Genomic DNA, 22,417 nt, shown 5'->3' with positions numbered 1-22,417 from the left:
TTGCTTTTTCCTTCCTTCTTTCCTTCTTTCGCCCATCCCTTCCTTTTTGAAGTTTCTTCCCATTTTACATTATCTATGGTACATTTTGGATCTTATCTACTCTTTCAGCTTCTCACACCAGGGAGACAATATGATGTTTACACATGTGAGTCTGATTAATTTCACTTATGAGTATGGTCTCAAGCTGCATCCATTTACCTATAAGTCTCCAGTTTGTCCTCCCTTATGGCTGAGTAGTACTCCATTGTATAAAAATATCATATCCTTTTTATCCATTTCCTGTTGATGGGCATCTGGATTGTTTCCAATATCTAGCTACTACAAACTGTGCTGCTATAAACATGGGTATACATGCATCACTATGGTATGATGTTAATTCTTCTGGGAAGATATCCAGTAGGGGAATAGCTAAGTCAAATGGGACCTCTAATCCTAGGTTTTGTTTTTGTTTTTTTCCAGTCCTAGTTTTTTGATGAATCTCCACACTGATTTCCACAGTAACTGCACCAGTCCGCACTCCCATCAGCAGTAGGTGAGAGTTTCTTTTTCCTCACAGCCCCTCCAGCATTTGTTACTGGTTGATCTCTTGGTAATAACCATTCTTTCTAAGGTGAGATGGTGTTGTGGTTTGGGGTTTTGGAAGGGGAAACAACACAATACAGGATACTTATTTTATAATAGTCACCCAAAGAACCATACACCAAGAGAGTGCAGGAAATCTGTCCACACAATGAAGACCAAGGAATCCAGCTAAGGGCCTGGATCCCACCGTAATGTCCTGCATGAGTCCAGCTGAAGACCTAGAGCCCATAACAATGCCCCCCATGAGTCCACAGGAGGTCTAGAGCCCAAGACAATTGTGGAGGACATTCTTTAGCTACTCTTTCAATGTACTGCCTTAGGACTGACCAATGAGTTATACTGTCCTTACTAAATCGGTTGATATCCTCCCATTTGCACTGCCGCTTCCTTTGTTCTTTCTCAATAAAGAGTTACTGAAATTGGTAATCAGGCCTGCAGTCCAAGAGGCTGTAAACGCTCTGATCCCAGAATTATGCCTCTTGTTTTTCCTGTTTCTCTTACTCTTCTATTCATCCACGGCTACCGCGTTCTCAGGACCGGTTCACCCTGGGCAGAAATGGATTATTAATATGACAGACCATGTCTCATGCAGGCCTGTTTCACAGATCTGTGCTGGCAACGCCCAAAGGTCAGTGGTGGAATCTAGGAAGTCTGTGCCAGCAGAATGAAGGACCTGTGCTAGCAGGCTCAAGGTCTGAACTGGAGCCAGAAAGCGACACTCGAAGTAAGCGAGCTCAAGCTCCCCTGAAAGGTACCACTGCCATCCTCAGTGACGGTGAGCTCCCGAGCTCCTTGATGATAAAAACAGCCAAGTTCATCAGGAAAACCAACAGCTCCAATAGCTCCCAACAGCTTCTCTAACAGCTCCCAACAGCCTCAATTCTTCTCCAGGTCTGCCTCTTATGCTGCTGGCCACGATCCTCAGGTGGGCCTCCCACACCCAGCACCACGCTAGTTCAGTTCAGCTGAGCACAAGTTGACCACCAGTTGTCAATCCACCACAGATGGAATCTCAGTACTGTTTTAATTTGCATCTCTCGAATGACCAGTGGTGTTAAACACTTCTGCATATATTGATTTGCTGTTGGTATTTCTTCATCTGAGAAGTGTATGTTCATCTCTCATGCCCCATTTTTGGATTGGGTCTTTAAATTTGAGAGATCTGATTTTCTGAGTTCTTTATATGTTCTCAATAGTAATCCTTTATCTGAGAAAAAGCTGGCAAACATTTTTTTCCCACATTGTGGGTTGTCTCTTCACTCTGTTGGTGGTTTCTCTTGCTGTACAAAAGCTTTTTAATAAGATGAGATCCCAGTTGTTGATTCTTTGTGATAGTTCCTGTGCGACTGGAGTTTTATTCATAAAGTCTTTGCCTACATCAGTGTCCTTAAGAGTTTTACCTAGTCTCTCTGCCAGCAGATATAATGTTTCTGTTTTAATATTTAGATCTTTGATCCATTTCAAATTTAGTTTAGTGCATGGTGCAAGATATGGATCCAATTTTAATCTTCGGCATGTGCAGAGCCAGTTTTTCCAGCACCATTTATTAAAGAGGCTGTCTTTCCTCCACTGGGGGTGTTTGGCACCTTTGTCAAAGATAAAGTGGCTGAGTATGTCTGGAGTTGTTTCTGCATCTTCTAATCTGTTCCACTGATCTTCTGGTCTGGGTTTTTTTTTTTGGCAATACCACACTGTTTTTATCACAGTAGCTTTTTAGTATACTTTCAAGTAAGCGATTGTGATGCCCCCTGCCGTGCTTTTGTTGCCCAGGGTTGCCTTTGCTATGTTAGGTCTCTTCTGGTTCTCCTCTTTTGTTACAGCTCTTTATATCTAAGAAGTTAGCTGTCAGTTCTTCCCTCACTAATTTGACCTTTACAAAGTTCCCAGTACTCTACAACAGCTCAAAAATTCAACAGTATATACCTACCTTAAGTTTTCCCAGGGTCACCTTCTGAATTTGCCTTTCTTGTACATTTTTTTTCTTGCCAGTTCCCCCAGAATATATCACACAGCCTCTCTATTTTTGTCACTCAACTTATTTGATTTCACCTCTCTCGTGTGAGCATTTTCTTTCTCTCCTTTTTTAAACTGTGTAAGCATTTTCTGTGCTTACTGATCCTATTGGGGGTTCTTTCTACCCTTTCTCTCCTGTTACCCCCACTCTACATTATCCTCATTTCCCCCAATTACTATTACCCATCACTCTTCATTCTAGGATCTACCTAAATCAGATACTTTACCTTTTTTTGGTACCAGGACTCAAACTCAGGACCTTGTGCTTGCCAGGCAGGTGCTGTGCCACTGAGCTATATCCCCAGCCCCTTTACACGTTACATGTAAGGCCTGAAAAGTCCTGCCTCCATTCCTTTTCATAAATCATCTCCTCTGCCTGGAACATCCTACTTCCCTCAGTCTCTATGGAATGGCTCCTAAGCCTAAAGGCTAGGGATGATCTGATCCCATCTTCCTGGTCCTCAATTCAGAAACTCCTTCCCTCCTCTGAATTTTCACTCAGCTTTATTTTTCTTTATCTTAAAACAACTGTATTCTATCTGGTAGTCTTATTTATTTTGCATTTTAGATAAATAACAAGAGGCAAAGACTAGCCTTAAAAATCCTCTAATGTATCCAATACAATTGCACATTATAACTGAAATAAATATGAGCAAATATGAGTATCTACTGGGTGGACAGGGTCACGTTACTATTCTTAATTTGTCCAGAATGCTAAGGATCAGCAATTTCACAGATGGAACCTTCCTTTCAGATAAAGTTTGGAGTTTTTATTTTTGTGGTGCTAAGTATTAAAGCCAGGGCAATACACATTAGGCAAGCATTCTATTACTGAGCTATGTTCTCAGTTCCAGATATAGTTTTAAAAGACTTTTTTTGTCAGCAATATGTTTACTTGAGCTAGTGTATTCATTTACACTCTACATCAAAAACTGCCAATTTCATTCAGTTTAACAAGTATATATGACATGCCTACTGGGGGGGCGGGGTCAAGGGCTCTCACATTTATTTTTCTACAACATCTCTATAGCATCTTTCACCTTCTGCTGCATAAAAATTATACTGGAATTCTTCAAACTCTAACTGAAGCATACACAAGTTTGTTAAGCCTCCACCACACTACTTCATACAATTTATTTATGATTATTATATTTTGTTTTCAGGTTCATCTCTATAGTGTTCTTGTCCTTATATAATTTAGCAAATTGTGATACTCTAAGCCACCAGAGTAACAGTAGCGGTAATAAATTACTCTCTACTCCCTTACGAAGCACTCATAGGCTACACACTTCCTTAAGCATTTTATACATGTTAGCTTAAGTAGTATACCTGTCACCAAAATGATTTGGCAAGACAAGCATCATTCTCATTTTACATTAAAAAAAAAAAGGGGCAGGGGGCTGGACTTGTAAAAGTTACTGAACATCTCCCAGCTGGTTAAGCGACAGCTGAGAGTCAAGGCCATTTATTTAGCTCTTACCCTTACCACTATACTGATTCATGAAAAAGAATGAAGTAATGATTGAAGAAAACAGATAAAGTATAAAGAAATTACCCAATCTAGCTGTGAGGAATCAGTGAAGCTAACATTAGAAAGATAAGCTTTCACAGCTCTTATCTCTTGAAATAAAATAAAACATGACAATGGAAAGTGGAATGCAGTACCAGTTATCTAGCGCAGAAACAGCACTTGCTCACTGCAGGATACTGGGCAAACTGCTTACTACCAGCACTTTGGCTCACATTATCTACACAAGGGGGAGATATGTGAGAACACCTGTCACGAGGGAATGTGCAAAAGTTGACTAATGTACATTTCTAACATCTTTTGCTTTTCTGGAGTACAAAGTGTATAATTACAGGATCAAATAAATTTTAGCCCCAACATTGAAAATCAGTTGTGAAAAAGTCATTTCCCAAAAATGTAGAATGGGTTTCCTTATAAACTCTCATTGCAACCTGTACCTTTCCTTTCCCTTTCCTTTCTCCTTCCCTTTTCTTCTCCTTCTCCCCCTCCCTCCCTTTTTTCTCCTCTTCTCTCTTTTCTCTTCTCCTTCCTTCCTTCCTCCCCCCCTCCCTCCCTTCCTTCCGAGACATGACAGGGTCTTGCTATGTAGTGCAGGCTTGTTTTGAACTTACTAGGTCTTTAACTTGCTATGCAGGTCCAGGGTGGCCTCAAACTTGTGGCAATCCTCCTGCCTCGGCCTCCTGAATGCTAGGATTATAGGCATGCACCACTATACCTACTGCAACCTGTGTTTCAATAGCAATCTTTTGCTTAGGAACACAGTATACGCCATGGATCCATGTTCAACACCTGAATAACCTACTCTTAATACAGCTTATTACCTTACCTTTAAGCGAAGGCCCATGTTCTGAGAACTAAGTTATTCACCAAAGTAGGTAACTTTTGGCCTCTTTCACTTTGTCTTCCAACTTCCACATGAAAAAAACCCCCACAAAGTCACCAGAAATGGTCTGTCCATCAGTCCTTCACTGAGGATGTGTGTCACAGTAAGCAGAAGGTCAGTGTTTCTCAAATGAGCCGCATGAATTCCAGGGTGGAGAAATATAGCCCAGGAACACGTCATTACTGGACTTCTCTAGTGCAGGATGCAATGAACTGCTGAAGGCTTCATCTGTTCTGGTGTCCCAGCATCCTATCCTAAAAAGACAAAGGGCAAGTACAACAGGTTTTTATTCCTGAAAGAGATTCCTCAGAAAATAACAAAGAACAGGTAGAACAGGCACTGGGAACCCTACTACGGCCTGCAAACTCCGAAGAAGCATTCCCCATTGGAGCTCCATTTCCCTGAGGTCACACCAACTCCACAAGAGTGCGCTGGCAACCTCACTTCCTCTAACTATGTCAGTCCCCAGAAAGAAGCTCTAGCACTTCAGTTGACTCTAGCCCTTAGGAGATGCAAACTAGGATACAGTTTTTTAGACACTCACGGGGCCGAGGAACGACATGAAGGGAAATCAAACAAAAGCTCAGGCAGAGACAGATTTCAGAGAGCACACATGCCATGAAAAAGACTTATGATAACATTCAGCTAGAAAAGAGAAGTCACCAAAGAGCTTTAAAACCTATCTATCAAAGTTGGTGTGGTGCCCCAAGCCTGTAATGCCAGCACTCAGGAGGGTAAGCCAGGAGGACCACCTCAAGAGTTCCAGGCCAGCCTGGGCTACAAAGTGAGTTCAAGGCCAGCCTGAACTACATAAGTGAGACTCTGCCTCAAAAGATAACCAATCAATCAATCAATCAATCAATCAGTCCTATCTATCAGTCTGTGCAGTCTGCTTCCTTTGTGTCCAGGTATGCGTTTCTAAGGTATGGTTAAATGAGGCTGATGTTACTTTTAAGACAGTAAAACCTGCTGCTCCAAGCAGAGGCGGGGTCTGTGAGCTTTCAAAATAAAGTTACCAAGTCTTATCAAGTCAGTTGGTAACTCTCGAAGATATTCATGAACCAAATGTAGCAGAAAGGGGGTTTATGGCAATGCATACATGTACAGCCACCATAAAACAAATGTGAAATCAGTACATGGAAAGACACAGTCTTACCACAATGCCTGGCTGTTCTAAGTGCTTCCTGACTACTAACCCCAACACAGATACAGCTATCTTTACTTTGCTGACTAGAACATAAAAAGAGTAAGGTACTCTCTCGAGATTATATACAAAAAGGAATAGAACTCAGCCAAACCCAGACAGCCTGGACCCAGAGTTCATATTTTTAATGACTACTTCCTATTTTTCTACTATGGGAAAGCAAAGAAGAAAACATGAAATGCTACCAAGAACAGAACAGAATGAGTGAAAGCCAACAGATCAAGTAAATTGTCAAACATTTTATAATTAAAAATAAGTAAGTACACACATGTATTTTAATACATGGTGATAGACTTGCCATGTACATGAGCCAAAACCTGTGTCAACTAGCAACTGGAACCAGTTTAAAGGACACAAAAAAGAGAACAGTTAGGTAAACTGTAAGAGATGCCTATGATAGAATGCCACATAAGGGTATTTAAATGACACTTTTAAGGAACAAATACACTTGGAAATGCTTACAAATAAAATGTTAAATGAAAAAAGAGAAGCAAAGCTGTTTATTTAGTATATGCCCAATTTTAGAAATGTAACATTATACAGGAAGACAGAAAAGCTGGGCATGGTGGCGCGTGCCTGTAATCGCGGCAATCTGAGAGGCTACAACAGGATCACAAGTGTGAGCTCAGCCTAGGCCATTTAGCAAGACTCTGCCTCAAAATAAAAAAATTTAAAAAGGGTCAGTGCAGAGGCCCTGGGTTCAGTTCCCATAACCATCACCACCAAAACCAGAACAAAACAGAAGCCTTAAAGAAAAAAGCATAAAAATCTTAACAGGGGTCCTCTCTTGGTATAATAAATTACAAATAATATTTATATCCTACCTTAGTATCTTCCAAATTCTTAACGATGCAAGAACATGTAAAAAGTTTAGATACTTTTTAAGGACCTATTCTTAAAGACTTTCAGCAAGTTACCTTTTTCCAAATAAATAAATAGTATAAAGAAATTAAGCTAATAAAATGTACTGAACTTTTATTTCTATGCACTATAATTTTAGTGGGTCTGCAATAATGTGATCAGTAAATCAAGTAACTCCTAGTTCTAACATAACCTTTACTGTCCCCCCCAAGAACTGCCATGCAATGCTTTGTGACACTCATGGCTTCAAGACTTTACTCAAGCACTGGCCTCCTCTCTGGTCCAGCTCCCAAGCTTCTCTGAGGATTCTATGTAGGCCAGGCAGAGTCAATCACTTCCCTCTTTGTGATGCTCTTGTGCTGAAGATACCTTTACTATAGCATTTGTTAGTCTGTACTGTCATACTTTACACAGCAGTCTCTCCTAACAGATTATAGCTTCCTGGTGTGACTGCGCGGGTCTTACCCATCTTTCCCATCCCCTGGCTAGAAAGTGTTCACCTCTATCACTTCAGAGGCTGTATTCTCACGAGATCCTCAGGTGATTCCTACACATTTTACACTTTCAGAAGCATAGCTTAGGTAGATTCCAGAGCAGTCAGCCTGGGAAGGACCCAATATTCCTGTCTCTAGGCCAATCCACTCGTTTCTGTGAAAACAGCCATGTTCATTCACTGACATCTTCCCTGGGGAGACTGGCACCGCAACAGCAGAGGCATGAGCTTACTAATCTCTGGGGTAAAGGTCTTAGTCTTAAAGCTCTATAACTGACCTTGGTAAGTGTAAATGCATCTCTATAAATTGAAGGAAGTGTAAAAGACATTTTCTTCCCATTCTACTGTCTCCTCTTAGGAAAAGAGCTCTAAAACTCACAAAATTATGCAAATATTTGATTCCAACTCTTATTTAAAAGTATCATGTCTACATTCCTAGCCCAATTAGGAATTTTACACAATTACTTTCAAAAGAATGTATTTCATACCGTACCTCAAGGTTCAAATATTGCATCTTGGTTCCTAAAATTATTACAATGCATATTAATGATTCAGTCTCTATTGTTCAAGTGCTATTTCCAAAAAAAACAAGGACAAAACTGATGTCAAAGTCCTCTTCAGAATTCCAGTACACACGAAGCTAGTCCCACAAAACAAAAAAGGATGTAAGAAGGGAGTCTGCTTTCTAAACGTAGTCTCCACCATTCACTACGTAAAGGACCAGCCATGAGTCCAGGAACATCCAATTAAAAACACCAGATCATTCAATTAGTATAAGACCCAAAGGTTAGCGGGGTCTAAAGAGCTACAAAAAATAAAGTACGCCATCAGATACTTTGAATTCTTAGTTTACAATTATGTTGGCTTTATTTCATGCATGGTTTATTCTCCCCATCCCAAAATCCCACCATAAAATACTATCCTTCCCCATCAAGTCTATATTCTTGAAATATTTATATAGTAGTGTATTTCCGCTGCTGTGGTTCAGCCAAGTTGTAAGGTTTTCATTTATATAACTTTCCTCATCAGTCATCCCCTCCAGTCTCTTAATCATCCTTGTGGGTCTTCTGTGAACTCTCTCCAGCTGGTCCCCAGTACCCTGGTAATGAGGTGCCTTCAACTGACTGCAGCCTTCCAGGAATGGCCTGGTCAGTCTGAACAAAATGAGCTCACTCTCCTTGGTTCCACAACATTATATTCCTCAGTAGGCAATCCCTTAAATTACAGAAAGCTGGTATGCAGCCATATTAGACTATAATGCCATTCCATGACTCCCAGATTAGGGCATGCCAGCATGTACTAGAAGTCAGAGGATACATGACATCTCATCTGGTGGCATCTAAAGTATTTTACCAGAGGATGAAGTGAGTAGGGAGAAAAAATATTTTCACGTTAAAGCAAACACATAGATAATAAAATGAAATGCAACATTTCCATAAATTTCTGAAGATAAAACACAGACATGTTCAAAATATTCACAGACATTTTATACTTAAGGCCAAGAGGCTCCCAGCCCCAAGTGGTTATCATCCACTATCCTCTATTACTAGAGATATTTGAGCCAAAGTTTGAAAAATGGTATTTTTTCATTTCAAATTTTCTCAACTTCTGGTTTATAGTACTGCTCTCGACCACCCATTCCATCCTATATACTCACTTTTTTTGGAGACAGGGTCTTGCTGTGTAGTGCAGGCTGGCCTTGAACTCACTATGTAGCCTAGGTTGGCCTCAAACTCTTGGCAATCCTCCTGCCTCAGCCTCCCAAGTGCTGGGATTACAGGCGTGCGCCATCACGGCCAGCTACTCACATTTTAAGTGACATTAGTTTGCTGCTATTCCCCCAGCACTAGATATCTACATTAACTTTCTTTTTGGTTAAAATCATTTGCTAAAACCACATGATGCATTTCATCCTCTCATTCACTGACAACCAACATCTTTGAGTTCCTAATTCATTTCACATTTCTTGTGCAAGTGTTGTATGCCAGGCTGTGTGCTCAAAGCTAACATCACATAAATAAAGAAGACAGCATTCTTCCAAATTTCCCCATAAAGGCAACATTGAACCTAACCACTGAATTCGACTCGGCTCTCATCCAACTCAGTTTGCAACCAGAGTCATGGAAAGAATCAAGTTCATGAACCAAGGTACCACTGTTTAAAATGCAGTCTTTGGTGTGTGGCACTTTTTTCATTAGCGTAACTTTTTAGATTCACAGGGCTGGGGATACAGATCAGCGGCGCAGGGCCTACCTGGCAAGCGCAAGGTCATGAGTTCGATTCCTGGTACCAAAAAAAAAGTCTCGATTCAAACATACTGTTAACATGTATCAGCAGTTCATTTCTCTTTATTGCTGAGTAGCAGTCCATTAGATCGATATACTGCACCTTATTTATTCACTTACCAGATAAAGGACATTTAGGCAGTGAACACTCATGTATAAGTCTTTGTACGAACACATTTTCATTTCTCTTGGTAAATACCCAGAGACTGGACTGCTGGTTCATATGGTAAACATATTTTTAACTTGTAAGGAACTGCCAAACTGTTTTCCAAAGTAGCTACAACACACTGCATTTCTACCAGCAGGGTATGAGAGTTCCAGCTGCTCCACATCCAGCAGCACTTCCTATCATCAATCTTTAATTTTACCTGTTTTAATTGCTGGAAAGTGTATCTCAGAGGGGTTTTAACTTACACTTTTCTGAGAGCTAACAATACAGGACATCTTTTCAGGTATTTATCTGTTCATATAGCTTCTTCAGTGAAGTGTCTATTCAAATTTTTTGCCATTTTTAAAAGTTGAACTGTTTGTCTTCTTCCCATTCAGTTGTAAGAGTTTTTTATATATTCTAAATGGAAGTCTTTCATTAGATATACATTTGGCAAGTGCTTTCTGCGGCTTGCCTTTTCATTTTCTTAGAACAAACTTTTTTTTGTAAATAGCAAGCATTTCTAACTTTGATGATAATTTATCTATTTGTTTCTTTTACAGTTTGTGCTTTTTGTGTCCTATTTAAAACATGAATCTTTGCTCAATTCAAAGTCATAAAGACTTTCTCCAGTTTTCTTCTAAAGTTTATTTAAAAGTTTCACAAAATTAAATTCTTAAAATGTTTAACGTGAGTTTTTAATAATTCCTGCATTCCATTTATTTCAAAATTAGTCACTTTATTATCCTTTTCTTTCAAAAAAACTTCCAACATTATCAAGCACTATTTATAGACTATTCTGAGTTTAGAAATACTTTTACCTTTAAACAGATTTCCCCCCTCTTCCATACAATAAATGCCATACCTAAAGTTAGCCAAGGTTTTGGCCTCTCAATTCTCTTCAAATCAACCCCAAACTAGTGCATCCTGGACCCATGTTCTGAAAACAACTAAATTCCACAACGGAGAGCATGCACCTTGGGGTTCAGCCAGGGGCAATCTACTACTTATTCTTCTGGCATTAAGTAGAAACTTTTATACGATCATTTTCACTGTATTGTTACTCTCACCTCTAAGGAGGCTGGAGAAAGCTGTCTTACTATCAATCACTGGTTAAACTAAAATTTAGGCTCACAAACTTACAATGACCAAGACAAAAACAATTCTACATTCCTTACTTAAACCTGGATTCTCTTTCTTGTACCATTCATTCTCTTTAAAACAAGCCAGAGTTCCTCAGGATCAAAAGGAAATAAATTGTACATGCAAAAGCACAGCTCAGATACAACCATTGGCTGGAATAAAGTTTGTTCCCTGGAATCGTATTCAGCAGTTTAGAAAGAGAAGGAAAAAAAAAAAAACCTCAAAAGTAACATGAGTAAAGAAGAGAAAGAGAAACACTAAATCTACTGGAAGAGAAAGTAGGTAGAAATCTTTAAGACATAGGTGTAGGCAAAGAGCTCATGAACAAAACCCAGACTGCATGGGAAATACTTCAAAGAATCAACAACTGGGATCTCATCTTATTAAAAAGCTTTTGCATATCAAAAGAAATCACCAACGGAGTGAAAAAACAACCCACAGAGTAGAAAAAAGTTTTAGCCAATTGTCCCTCAGATAAAAGACTTATATCTAGAACACATAAAGAACTGAAAAAAATCAGACCTCCCAAATTCAAAGACCCAATCCAAAAACAGGCATCTGAGATAGAATACACACTTCTCAGATGAAGAAATTCAAATGGCAAATAAATATTATGAAAAAATGTTCAACATCATTGGTCTTTCCAGAAATGCAAATTAAAACAACAGAGATTCCATCTCAGCCCAGAAACAATGGTTATCATCAAGAAATCAACCAATAACAAATGTTGGCGAGGCTGTGGGGAAAAAGGAACCCTTCACTGCTGGTGGGAGTGAAGACTGGTGCAACCACTATGGAAGTCAGTATGGAAATTCCTCAAAAGACTACGTTTAGAGGTTCCATTTGACCCAGCTATTCCCCTGCCGTGTATCTTCCCAGAAGAATGAAAAACATCATACTACAGTGATATATGTGCACCTATGTTTACAGCAGCACAATTTATAATAGCTACATCTTGGAAACAACCCAAGAGCCTATCAACCAAGGAATGGATAAAAAAGATGTGGTATTTTTAAACAATGGAGTATTACTTAGCCATAATGAAGGATAAACTGGAGACTTTTATAGGTAAATGGATGCAGCTTAAGACTATACTTGTAAGTGAAATTAATCAGACTCACATGTGTAAACATCATATTGTCTCCCTGGTGTAAGAAATTGAAAGAGTAAATAAAGTTTAAAATATACAACAGAAGCTGGGCATGGTGGCACATGCCTGTAATCCCAGCACTCAGGAGGCTGAGGCAGGAGGATCCTTGCAAGTTAGAGTGAGCTCAAGGCCAGTCTGAACTGCATAGCAAGACCTTGTCTCAAAAACAAACAAACAAAAAAACACAGTAGATACTGTGAAATGGGAAGAAATTATTCAAAAGGAAAAAGGAACTAGGTTAGGGAAAAGGAGGAAAGAAGGAAGGGAAAAGGAAAAAAATGCAAATTAGTTACACTCTCTTAGTTCATTGAAAAGGAAGGTTTATGCTAATATCAACTGCAGAATTTTTTATGCCCATATCTTGTACTCTGAGTACTACTTTAAAGATAACAATATGCCATATATTAACTATTGTTACTCTATTACTTTGCTATAAAATTTTGTTTTACTTTTTTTTTCCCATTTAAAAAAAGGGAGAAGCTGGGTGTGGTGGCACATGCCTGTAATCCCAGCACTTGGGAGGCTGAGGCAGGAGGATCGTTGGGAGTTTGAGACCAGCCTGGGCTACAAAGTGAGCTCAAGGTTGGCCTGAACTACACAGCGAAACCCTATCTCAAAGAGAAAATAAATAAGTAAGTAAATAAATAAATAAATAAATAGGGGAGACCAAGAAATGACAATTACCACTGCCCATTTTGTAACTGTGTGGGCCATCTAGAGAAAAACAAAACAGAAAACTATTCAGCTATTTCCCTGTCACATTCTTTTTTCTTTACCCTAAATCCAGAAATACTAGTTTCTAAAATCACTGACACATAAGACAGTCTCAGCTGGGTCAGCAATTATATTGTTTTTCTTGATATTCACTGCTTTGTTCAAATACATGAGCCTGAAAAATGTAACTTTTTTGAGACAAGGTCTCATTATGTAGTCTAGGCTGGCTTTGAATTCACTATGTAGCCCAGGCTGGCCTAGAATTCCCAGTGATCCTCCTGCCTCAGCCTCCCTAGTGCTGGAATTACAGGCATACACCACCACGCCTGACTCTGTAACTTTTTATAATCACTGCAATAAAGGTTTTTAACCTGTAGTAATCAAAGTAACAAATGGTTTCCTAAATTAAGAATAAATTTCTTGGTTTTAAAAAACACTTTATAGGGTCAGGGATGCAGCTCAGCAGCACAGTGCCTGCCTGGCAAGCACGAGGCCCTGAGTTCAATTCCTGTTACCAAAAACAAAGCAAAATACACTTTATAAGACCTCTGACTTAATTTTTTAGAAATTTCTTTAATAATACTCTGTCTTCTAAACTATTTCTGGTCTCTACCTTTTTTTAGGCTTAAGCCCATAACTAATTAAGATTCTTCATCATGGTAGCTGGACATGTACCTTAGTGGTAGCATGCCTACCTAGCATGAATGAATCCCTGGGTTCAATTTCCAGCACAGTGGGGGCTTATTCTTCATTACTGTTAAGGCATCTTCACTAAAGAGACCCATAAAGCTGTGTGTGTGACACGTATTAGAATTGGGGCTATGGGGCTGGGGATATAGCCTGGTGGCATAAGCACTGGCCTGGCAAGCGCAAGGCCGTGAGTTCGATCCCTGGTATCGCAAAAAAAAGAATTGGGGCTAAATTTCAAGCATTGCCCAATCACAATAAAGTACCCAGAAAAATTTCACAGTGTTTTCCAAACTACAGAATGATAATAATACCAGTGTTCTGTGTATGGTAGTTAAAATTTCCACAAACGTAAGTGTGGCAAAAAAACATGACAACAGAGGGCAAATAACTGAGGTTTAGGAAACATGGGCCTTAGAAAATATGTTGGATAACAAGTTAAAATCCCAAATTCAGGGGCTGGGGATTTAGTTCAGCGGTACAGCACCTGCCTGGCAAGCACGAGGTCGTGAGTTCGATTTCTGGTATAGAAAAAAAAAAGAAAAAAAGAAAACCCCAAATTCATATATGAACTTTAGAGAGATCCACTGTCAACATCCTACAGTTTCACATTTTCACAAACTGATTTTTAAAATTCAAATTTCATTCTACTTTTTCTAACTGACATGATATTCTGACAGGTGACTGGGTCCAAGATAACCAGAAATAAATCATTTCAAAAAGCAGCACAGATACCAACTGCCAGTAAACTCATTAAGTTTTAACCAACTATTCTGTTCCTGCCATCTATTACAATTTTTATTTGTCTTGGTCTCCTTTTGCAATATTCCAGCAAATGCAGGCGCTCTGACTCTCTCCAGAGCCACATTTCAGAAAAATTAAGGACTCCCAGTCTTTCTGGAGGTAACAATGCAGTCTCCAACTCAACAGAGTAACATATTTACTTTTGTTTGCATATTTTTTAAAAGGTAAAAATTCAGTATGTTACTTCCTCTTAACCTGTTTTTTTTCTATATACAGAACGGATTCTTCTGTGTTGATCCACATAATTAAAGCAGGCCCTGGTGTTCCCATCCCATGGTAGCTCATAAGCTTAGATGACCCTGGGCCACTAAATCTTGGCTATTACAAGAAGATTTTAAAACTAATTCTCTGAATCTGACAAGCCGTCTCCCTCAATAAGTCTAGGAAGTTGTCATTTCATTAGCTGTGCATGAAGTGTCAGGCAGACAGCCAGATCTGCAATCCAGAGAGTAGAACTGGAATTGTCACGTATACACTTAAAAACTAACAAAATTTCTGCCTTTATTATGGTCCACTACTTTCAATTCTATTCTTATTTTTAAGGAAAACAAATCATTTATATAACTGAAAGGAATAACATTAAGTGAACATTTTATTGTTCTTTAAGATTCCAAGAAGAATCAGGTGTGGTAGCCACATACCTGTTAAGTACAGGCTGAATGCCTGTAATCCCAGTGCTAAGGGAGGGTGAGGCAGGAGGATGGCAAATTCAAGTGCCACACGGGCAACTCAGGGAGACTCTGTCTTGGGGGGCGGGCAGGGATATAGCTCAGCAGCATAAGCACTTGTCTCGCAAGCCTGAGGTCGTGAGTTCGATTCTCGGTACCAAAAAAAAAAAAAAAAAAAAAACAAAAGCAGGTTGATATGAAAGGTTCTGGGCACCGGGGGATATAGCTGAATGGCACAAGTGCGTGCCTGGCAAGTGCAAGGTCCTGAGTTCAATTCCCAGCACAAAAAAAAAGAAAGGGCAGGGGGGTGGGAGGGTGGAATATGGGGATGTAATTTGTCGGTACAGTGGTCTCGGGTTCAGTTACCAGTACTGGGGGAAAAAAATTTCAAGAAGAAAAATTCAGTCACACAGAAACAGCAACGTAACACAGCTTGATTTGAAGGAAAACCTGCATACTTCATATACTCAAAACAAAATTTCTTTTAACCTAATAGTCAATGTTACCAAATAAGGATTTTTTAATTTCTTCAAATGTGTATTAAGAACCTGTCACATGCCAAGCAATATGCTGAATCCTGAACATTCCAAAGTGAGGAATATAATCCCCATCCCTTAAACACATACAGTTTAGCAAAGCAGACACACAGGTAAATAATTATAGTTCCGCATAATAAAATCTATGACATGAGCACAAGGTGTTATCAAAGCCCAGGATGGGCAATTTAATCAGCATTAGTTCTTAGCTTCTCAGGAAATTTCACATCACCGTCCCAGAGAAAAGCCAATCCTTCCACAGATTTCACCAGTTCTTTGGGAATCAAGGAATACAGCACACTCCCTATTTATGTCCATGGCAATGACTTCACTCTTCAGTGCTGGTCAGAGATTACTGGACCACAGGCACAGCACAGAAAAAGCACTTATTGGAAACCTCAACCTATTTATCAAAATTACACATGGTTGGGGCTGGGGATTTAGCTCAGCGGCAAAAGCGCCTGCCTGGCAAGCGCAAGGTCGTGAGTTCGGTTCCCGGTACCGGAGAAAAAACAAAAAAAAAAAAAAAAAATTACACATGGTCTAACTGCAATGTGGTATTCTGGATTGAGTTCTGAGACAGAAAAAACAAACAAGTGGAAAAATTTCTGAAATCCAAAAAAGTCTGTAGTTAATAGTATCCAATGTTAATTTCTTAGATGTGACAGATGTATCATGGTTATGTAAGAAGTTAACATTAGGAGGAGCCGGATGAAAATTATCCAGGAACACTCTGTACTATCTTTCCAACTTTCCGTGAGTTTAAAATTCTTCCACAATAAAAATTTTTCTTACTTACATATGGTTCCTCACTTCATATTCTTACTCCCACTAGGCTAAAACTTTTTTAAAAGTCTTTTTCAGTTCCTTTCTATAATCTACTTGCACATCCCAGCTGGGATTCCTTCTTCACAAAGACCTGGAAAACCAGCTAACACTGAGGAGGGGGCGGTTAGCTGCTTTCTCTTAACAGCTTCACCACATACACCTGGAGATACTCTTGGACATGAACTTCCCAAAGTGGACAAGAGGTTAAAATAATATAAGTGGGATCTCTGGAAAAAGTGAAGGGATCTATATTAACTATTTGTTGTCAGTTAATACAACTACTACGCTATAGAAAAAAAACATGCATATATTGAATTTCCTTTACCTGATTCCTGACCAAAGGGTATGATAAATACAGAATACAATTAATAGGCCCAGTGTGTTGACACATGCCTGTACTCCTAGCACTCGGGAGGCTGACGCAGGAGAATCACTGGGAGTTCAAGGCCAGCCTAACTGCACAGTGAAACCATGTCTTTTTTTTCTTTTTTTGTCTTTTTGAGACAGGGTCTCACTGTGCAGGTCAGGCTGGCCTTGAGCTCACTTTGTAGCCCAGGCTCGTCTCGAGCTTACAATGATCTACCATGTCCGGCCAAAAGCCTGTCTTAAAAAAAAGACCAAAAATAAAAAATAAAACACAATTAATAGATGTTGAATATTAGAATCCCAACACAAAAGGCAAACTGCCCTGGAATAAATGCCTTAGCCTGAATACAAGCAGATAAAAACACATGTCTACAATAAAGTTAAACAATCTCAAAAATTTTTACTGTACAAAAAAAATTAGTGAAGGCTAAAAATGAATGAAAACTTCAAGAAAAAGAAAACAAAGAATAATAACTAAATTTAAAGCTAAGTTAGTTAATGGCTAAAGCCATTTAAAAGGTAAAATGATATACTAGAACTCACTAGGGTCATAAATACAATCTCTTACAGAGAATGTTGATTCTATTAATAAATACTGTACAACAGTATTCTCACCTGGACCTCTTTCAGAAAGATGAGCAGATGGAGAATTTCTTTAAAATACTGCAATTCAAAATCTCTATTCAACTACCTGCCATAACCTTAACTGTTTGTCTGTTTGGTTGGTTTTTTTGCAGTACCGGGAATCGAAGTCATGACCTCGCCCTTGCCAGGCAGGCGCTGTGCAGCTGAGCTAAATCCCCAGCCCCCATAATCTTAACTGTTTGTTCACAAGTCTTTCTCCGTGGTATAGGACTGAGGTCTTCAAGAGTAATTACCATATTGCCTACGGCAGAAAGCGCCTTCAATACATGGTTTGCGAATGACTCAAACTTTGTCAAACAGTAGGTTTGACAGCGCTATGTCCATACTGCCAGGTCTGCCCAAGATTTCTTGCCCCAACCCAAAGAATTAAGAAGTGCTACATTTGTCCGTTGCTAGATTTGGTTACACAGAAAGTACTGCTGGACTTTGTTCAAGGTTGCAGGAAAGTTACTTATAGACTCAAAAGAAAAAAAAAAAAAAAGGTTTGTGAATGAACATGCAACAGTAATCTACCTGGAAGGTGTTCTTAAGAACCAATTGAGTATCAAATGTTAGGAGAATATACCATATACCATGACACCATATTTAGGAGGCAGTTAAGTTAACTGAAAAATAATTAACAGCAATTAAGGTGTGTTGGGGAGGGGAATCATAGCATGAGTCATACAGATAAATGTAAAAACCCACCCTGAAGGTAGAAAATTACAGGTGATTTACTTTTGTGGTCATGTAGGTACACAAAATTATTTTCTTGAACACCGAGAGAGCACTGATTCCTAACCATCAGATCATTAGAGAGCAAAGGCTTTCTGATAGTGAAACACAAGATATCGTTTAAGGGATCTTTCACTATCCTTAATACTTTATAAAAAAAATTTGTAATCAACTTAAATTACAGTAGTAAGTTGGACCAGTTAGTGAATGAAGTCCAAGCCCACATATGCGTTCAAACTGTGGGGCCAATTCCATCGAAGAATTCAATGATGGATTCTTTCTTTTTAAGACTGAACAAAAACACAGAACCACCTTCTGACTGCTGAGAAAGACTAAAATCATTTCTTGACTAAAATTAATTACTTGCTGTGGGCAGTGGTACATATTTATAATCTCAGCAACTCTGGAGGCCAGAGAAAGAGGATCACAATTTGAAGGCCAGCCTGGGCAACTGAACAATACTTAGTGTCAAAATTTTAAAAAGGGGAAAATAAAAGGCTGAGGCTATATAGCTCAGTAATACAGCACCTGCCTGCCACAGGGCTCTGAGTTCAATCCCCAGTATGGGGGGGCACAGGGTGGTGACCTTTACTCTCTGCTCTCATCCAACACAATCAACAACACTGCTCCCCTTCCCCTCTCCATCAAAGAATGCTCTAGAATATCTAGCACTTTAATCACAGACTGTAAGAATCTGAGATTGCATCAAAACTGTAACGCAGCAGCAGCTTTTTTTAAAGTACAGTCTCATTCTCCATGGTGTTCCTAAACTAAATCAGCCCCTGTCAAGAATTAACAATCAAGAAAATTGGAGCTGGGTGTGGTGGCACACACCTGTAACAGGAGCACTCATGAGGCTGAGGCAAGAGGACCATTGTGAGTTCAAGGGCAGCCCGCACTACATAGTGAGATTCTGTCTCAAAAAAAATAAAGAGGAAAAAAAAAAGAAAATTGGAAAATTCTCAGAACAGAAATTAAAAGCTGCTTTAAAAATTATTATTGTTCTTGGACTCCAAAATTCAGGATATATAATACCAGGAAAGTGCTTTTCTGTTAGTGCCTGAATTTAAATACAAATTATTATTTACTCATTTGCAATTTCTTTCTGAGCACATATATAATATTAACCAGTCACCAAATGTTTTCAAAAATATAACTGGCCATGTTTACCTAAAAGTTTATTTCCTAATCACCAAGAGGTTTTAGTATTTAAAAAAAGTGGTTGCCAGTGTGGAAATCAGTGTGGAGATTTCTCAAAACACTAGGACTAGAAGTTCCATTTGACCCAGCCATTCTCCTCCTGGGTATCTTCCCCCAAAAAATTAAAAGCATCATATCACAGTGATATATGCACAACTATGTTTATAGTGGCACAAATGTTGGAAACAGCCCAAATGCCCCTCAACTGGTGAGTGGATAAAGAAGCTGTGGGGTTTTTTTATACAATGGAGTACTACTCTGCCATAAAAGATATGCTTGAGAGGTTTCTAGGAAAAAGGACGCACCTTGAGTCCATACTCTTAAGTGAAATAAACCGGACACACATGTGTAAATACTGCATTGTTTCTCTGGTGTGAGAAACCAAAAGTATAAATAAGGATCAAAATGTGTAATAGGTATTGAGAAATATGAGGAAAATGTTTAAACGGGAAGGGGAACAAAGGAGGGGTAAGAAGGGAAGGAAAGACGGGAAAAGTTAAAAAAACAAAGAAAAAATGTGGAAACAAAGCTTTGTAAATGGGGAGGGGGGAGGGGTTGAAGAAGGACGGGGAATGTGGAAAAAAACAAATTATATTATGTACACATATAAATTCTACACAATGAATATGATTGTCATATATATCTAAAATATACCAATAAAATCTGACTTTAAGAAAAGTGGTTGCCAGCTGGGCATGGTGGCGCATGCCTGTGATCCCAGCACTCGGGAGGCTGAGGCAGGAGGATCATTGTGAGCTGGAGACCACAGTGAGCTCAAGGCCAGCCTGAACTGCATAGCAAGACCCTGTCTCCAAATAAAAAAGAAAAAGAAAACTGGCTGCCATTGATGCTACATGAGGTAGTCTGAGAGAGATGAGCTGTTCTGAAGACTGGAAATGTCTAGTGACCTCAAAAGAAGTAAAACAAGAGGACATACAGTATCTGTAGATGTTTAAATAATAAAACTACTTCAGGGGCAGGGGATATAGCTCAGCGGCACAAGTACCTGCCTGGCAAGTGCGAGGTCCTGAGTTTAATTCCTGATATAATAATAATAATAATAATAGGGCCAGGGATATAGCTCAGAGGCACAAACACCTGCCTGGCAAGCTCAAGATCCTGAGTTTGATTTCCGGCAGCAAAAAAATAAATAAATAAAAAAGCGTCTGCCTGGCAAGCACAAGGTCCTGAGTTCAACTCCCGGTACCCCCACAAAATAATAATAACAAAACTACTTCAACATAAAAAATTCAGAGCCAATGACCTGTAAACTATAAAGCTATCTATTTCTTATGAATATTTAAAAAAAGAAAATAGGAAGATCACTAGGTCTACATCCAAATCAACACAGGAAATTGTTCTGCAATTCATTTTTTCAAGACCCCAAAACTTTAAAAGGTTTCTCAGCCCCGCTGTGGTGGCACACACCTGCAATCCCAGCACTCAGGAGGCAGGAGGCCAGCCTGGGCTACATAAAGAGTTCAAGGCCAGCCTAAACTACACAGTGAGATCCTGTCTCAAAAAACAAAAAAAAAGTTATTGGGGTTTATCAACATCATTTAAGTTCCAAAATAATGGGCTGGGGATACAGCTCAGTGGCACAGGGCTTGCCTGGTAAGCACAGGGTCCTGAGCTGGATTCCCAGTACCATAGGAAAAAAAAAGTTCCAAAATAATACAACTGAATTAAAGGACAATTGGCATAAAATTCCAGCTCTACTAGCAGGAAGACACACAACACAAAATAGGAGAAAACACTTGGAGAGTCTACTTTGTGGCAGGCTGTTCTAGGGACCTCATATTTTAAATATGAGCATGATGTAAGGCCTGATAACATCCCTATAAGGCAAGTATCTCTATTTTACAGATGGAGAAACCGAGAAACAGATTAAGTCACCCAATGTCATGCAGCTAGTAAGAGGCAGAGAAGACATTTTTTTAATCCTTTGGAGTATAACTCCAAAGTTCATGTTAACCAATACACTATCTTACAGTAGGGGTTATACAATGGTCACCTTTTTCTTTAACCTGTAACTTCTTTGGCTTCCAAACATTTTAGAACAGCATCAAGCAGTAAGAAAAACACAAGCAGGCAGGTCTGGATAGATGCAGTGGTAGACACATGGGAAGGATGTGGGAGGCCCGGTTTCTCTGGACTCTATCCCACAGTGCTAATCCCCCTCCCCGCAAAAATAGCACAAGCTTGGGATCAAACAGATACCTGAACAAAGTCTAGGCTCAGCATCCCCATACACAAAATGAAGGTACTTAAGTTACTGTGAAAATCAAAGAAAGCCCGTTGTTATGCCTCATGCCTGCAATCACAGTACTCTAGGAAGCTGAGACAGGAGGACTGCAAGTTACAGCCTACCCTGGGTATCTTACTACGACGATCTTATAAAATAAGATCTTATAAAATAAAACACATAAAAAAGGTTTGGAGTGTGAAGGGCTCAGTGTGAAAGCCCTGGGTTCAATTTCCAGTACTGGGGAGAAACACAAAGTCAAAGAAGATAATATAAAGTGCCAAGTCCAGTCAGTACAGAGGACTGGGGGTTCTGTGTTTTGTTTCCTGTTTTTAGACGGGCTCCCTGTGTAGTCCAGGATGGTCCTGGCATGGCCTTCAACTTGCCACGTAGCCCAGGTGGGTTCGAACTTTCGGCGATCCTCCTGCCTCTGCCTCCCAAGCGCAGGGATTACAGGCGCACGCCTGTAGGATATGGGGTTCTTCAGGTGAAGTTTGCAGTCACCCGAAGGGTCCACAGATGGGCTGCTCAGCGCACAAATCTTACACACTGTATGACTGCGTATACATGCCCCATTTTTAAGGAATTGTCCCCGGCTTTGCACAAACTTTCAAGGGAGTACGAACGACCTGCAAAAGGTTAAGAACTACTACCTAACATAGCCGGTACTAAAAAGGATTATGAGAATAATAACAACAATAATAATAATACAGCTCTCTT

At 39.5% G+C, this 22,417-nt stretch overlaps 1 protein-coding gene across 4 annotated transcripts in view; it reads right to left on the bottom strand.

Annotated features, from left to right (window-relative positions):
* The window catches only part of Arel1 (apoptosis resistant E3 ubiquitin protein ligase 1), a 55,655-nt gene that overhangs the window by 32,559 nt on the left and 679 nt on the right, over window positions 1–22,417 (bottom strand). For all 4 annotated transcript variants that reach the window (XM_005409388.2, XM_013507172.1, XM_005409389.2 and 1 more), the window contains exon 2: window positions 4,950–5,260. Coding sequence is in view for 1 of the 4 variants with exons in the window: in XM_005409390.2 (XP_005409447.1) it covers window positions 4,950–4,967 (18 nt within the window). In the remaining 3 variants the exon portion in view is untranslated. The remainder of the gene's footprint in view (window positions 1–4,949; window positions 5,261–22,417) is intronic.

This window comes from Chinchilla lanigera, unplaced genomic scaffold, assembly GCF_000276665.1.
Source record: "Chinchilla lanigera isolate Chin_1 unplaced genomic scaffold, ChiLan1.0 scaffold00122, whole genome shotgun sequence".
In the NCBI taxonomy this organism is placed as follows: Eukaryota; Metazoa; Chordata; class Mammalia; order Rodentia; family Chinchillidae; genus Chinchilla; species Chinchilla lanigera.
Note: the sequence above shows the minus strand (reverse complement) of the source record. Positions and strands in the feature narration are given on the sequence as shown.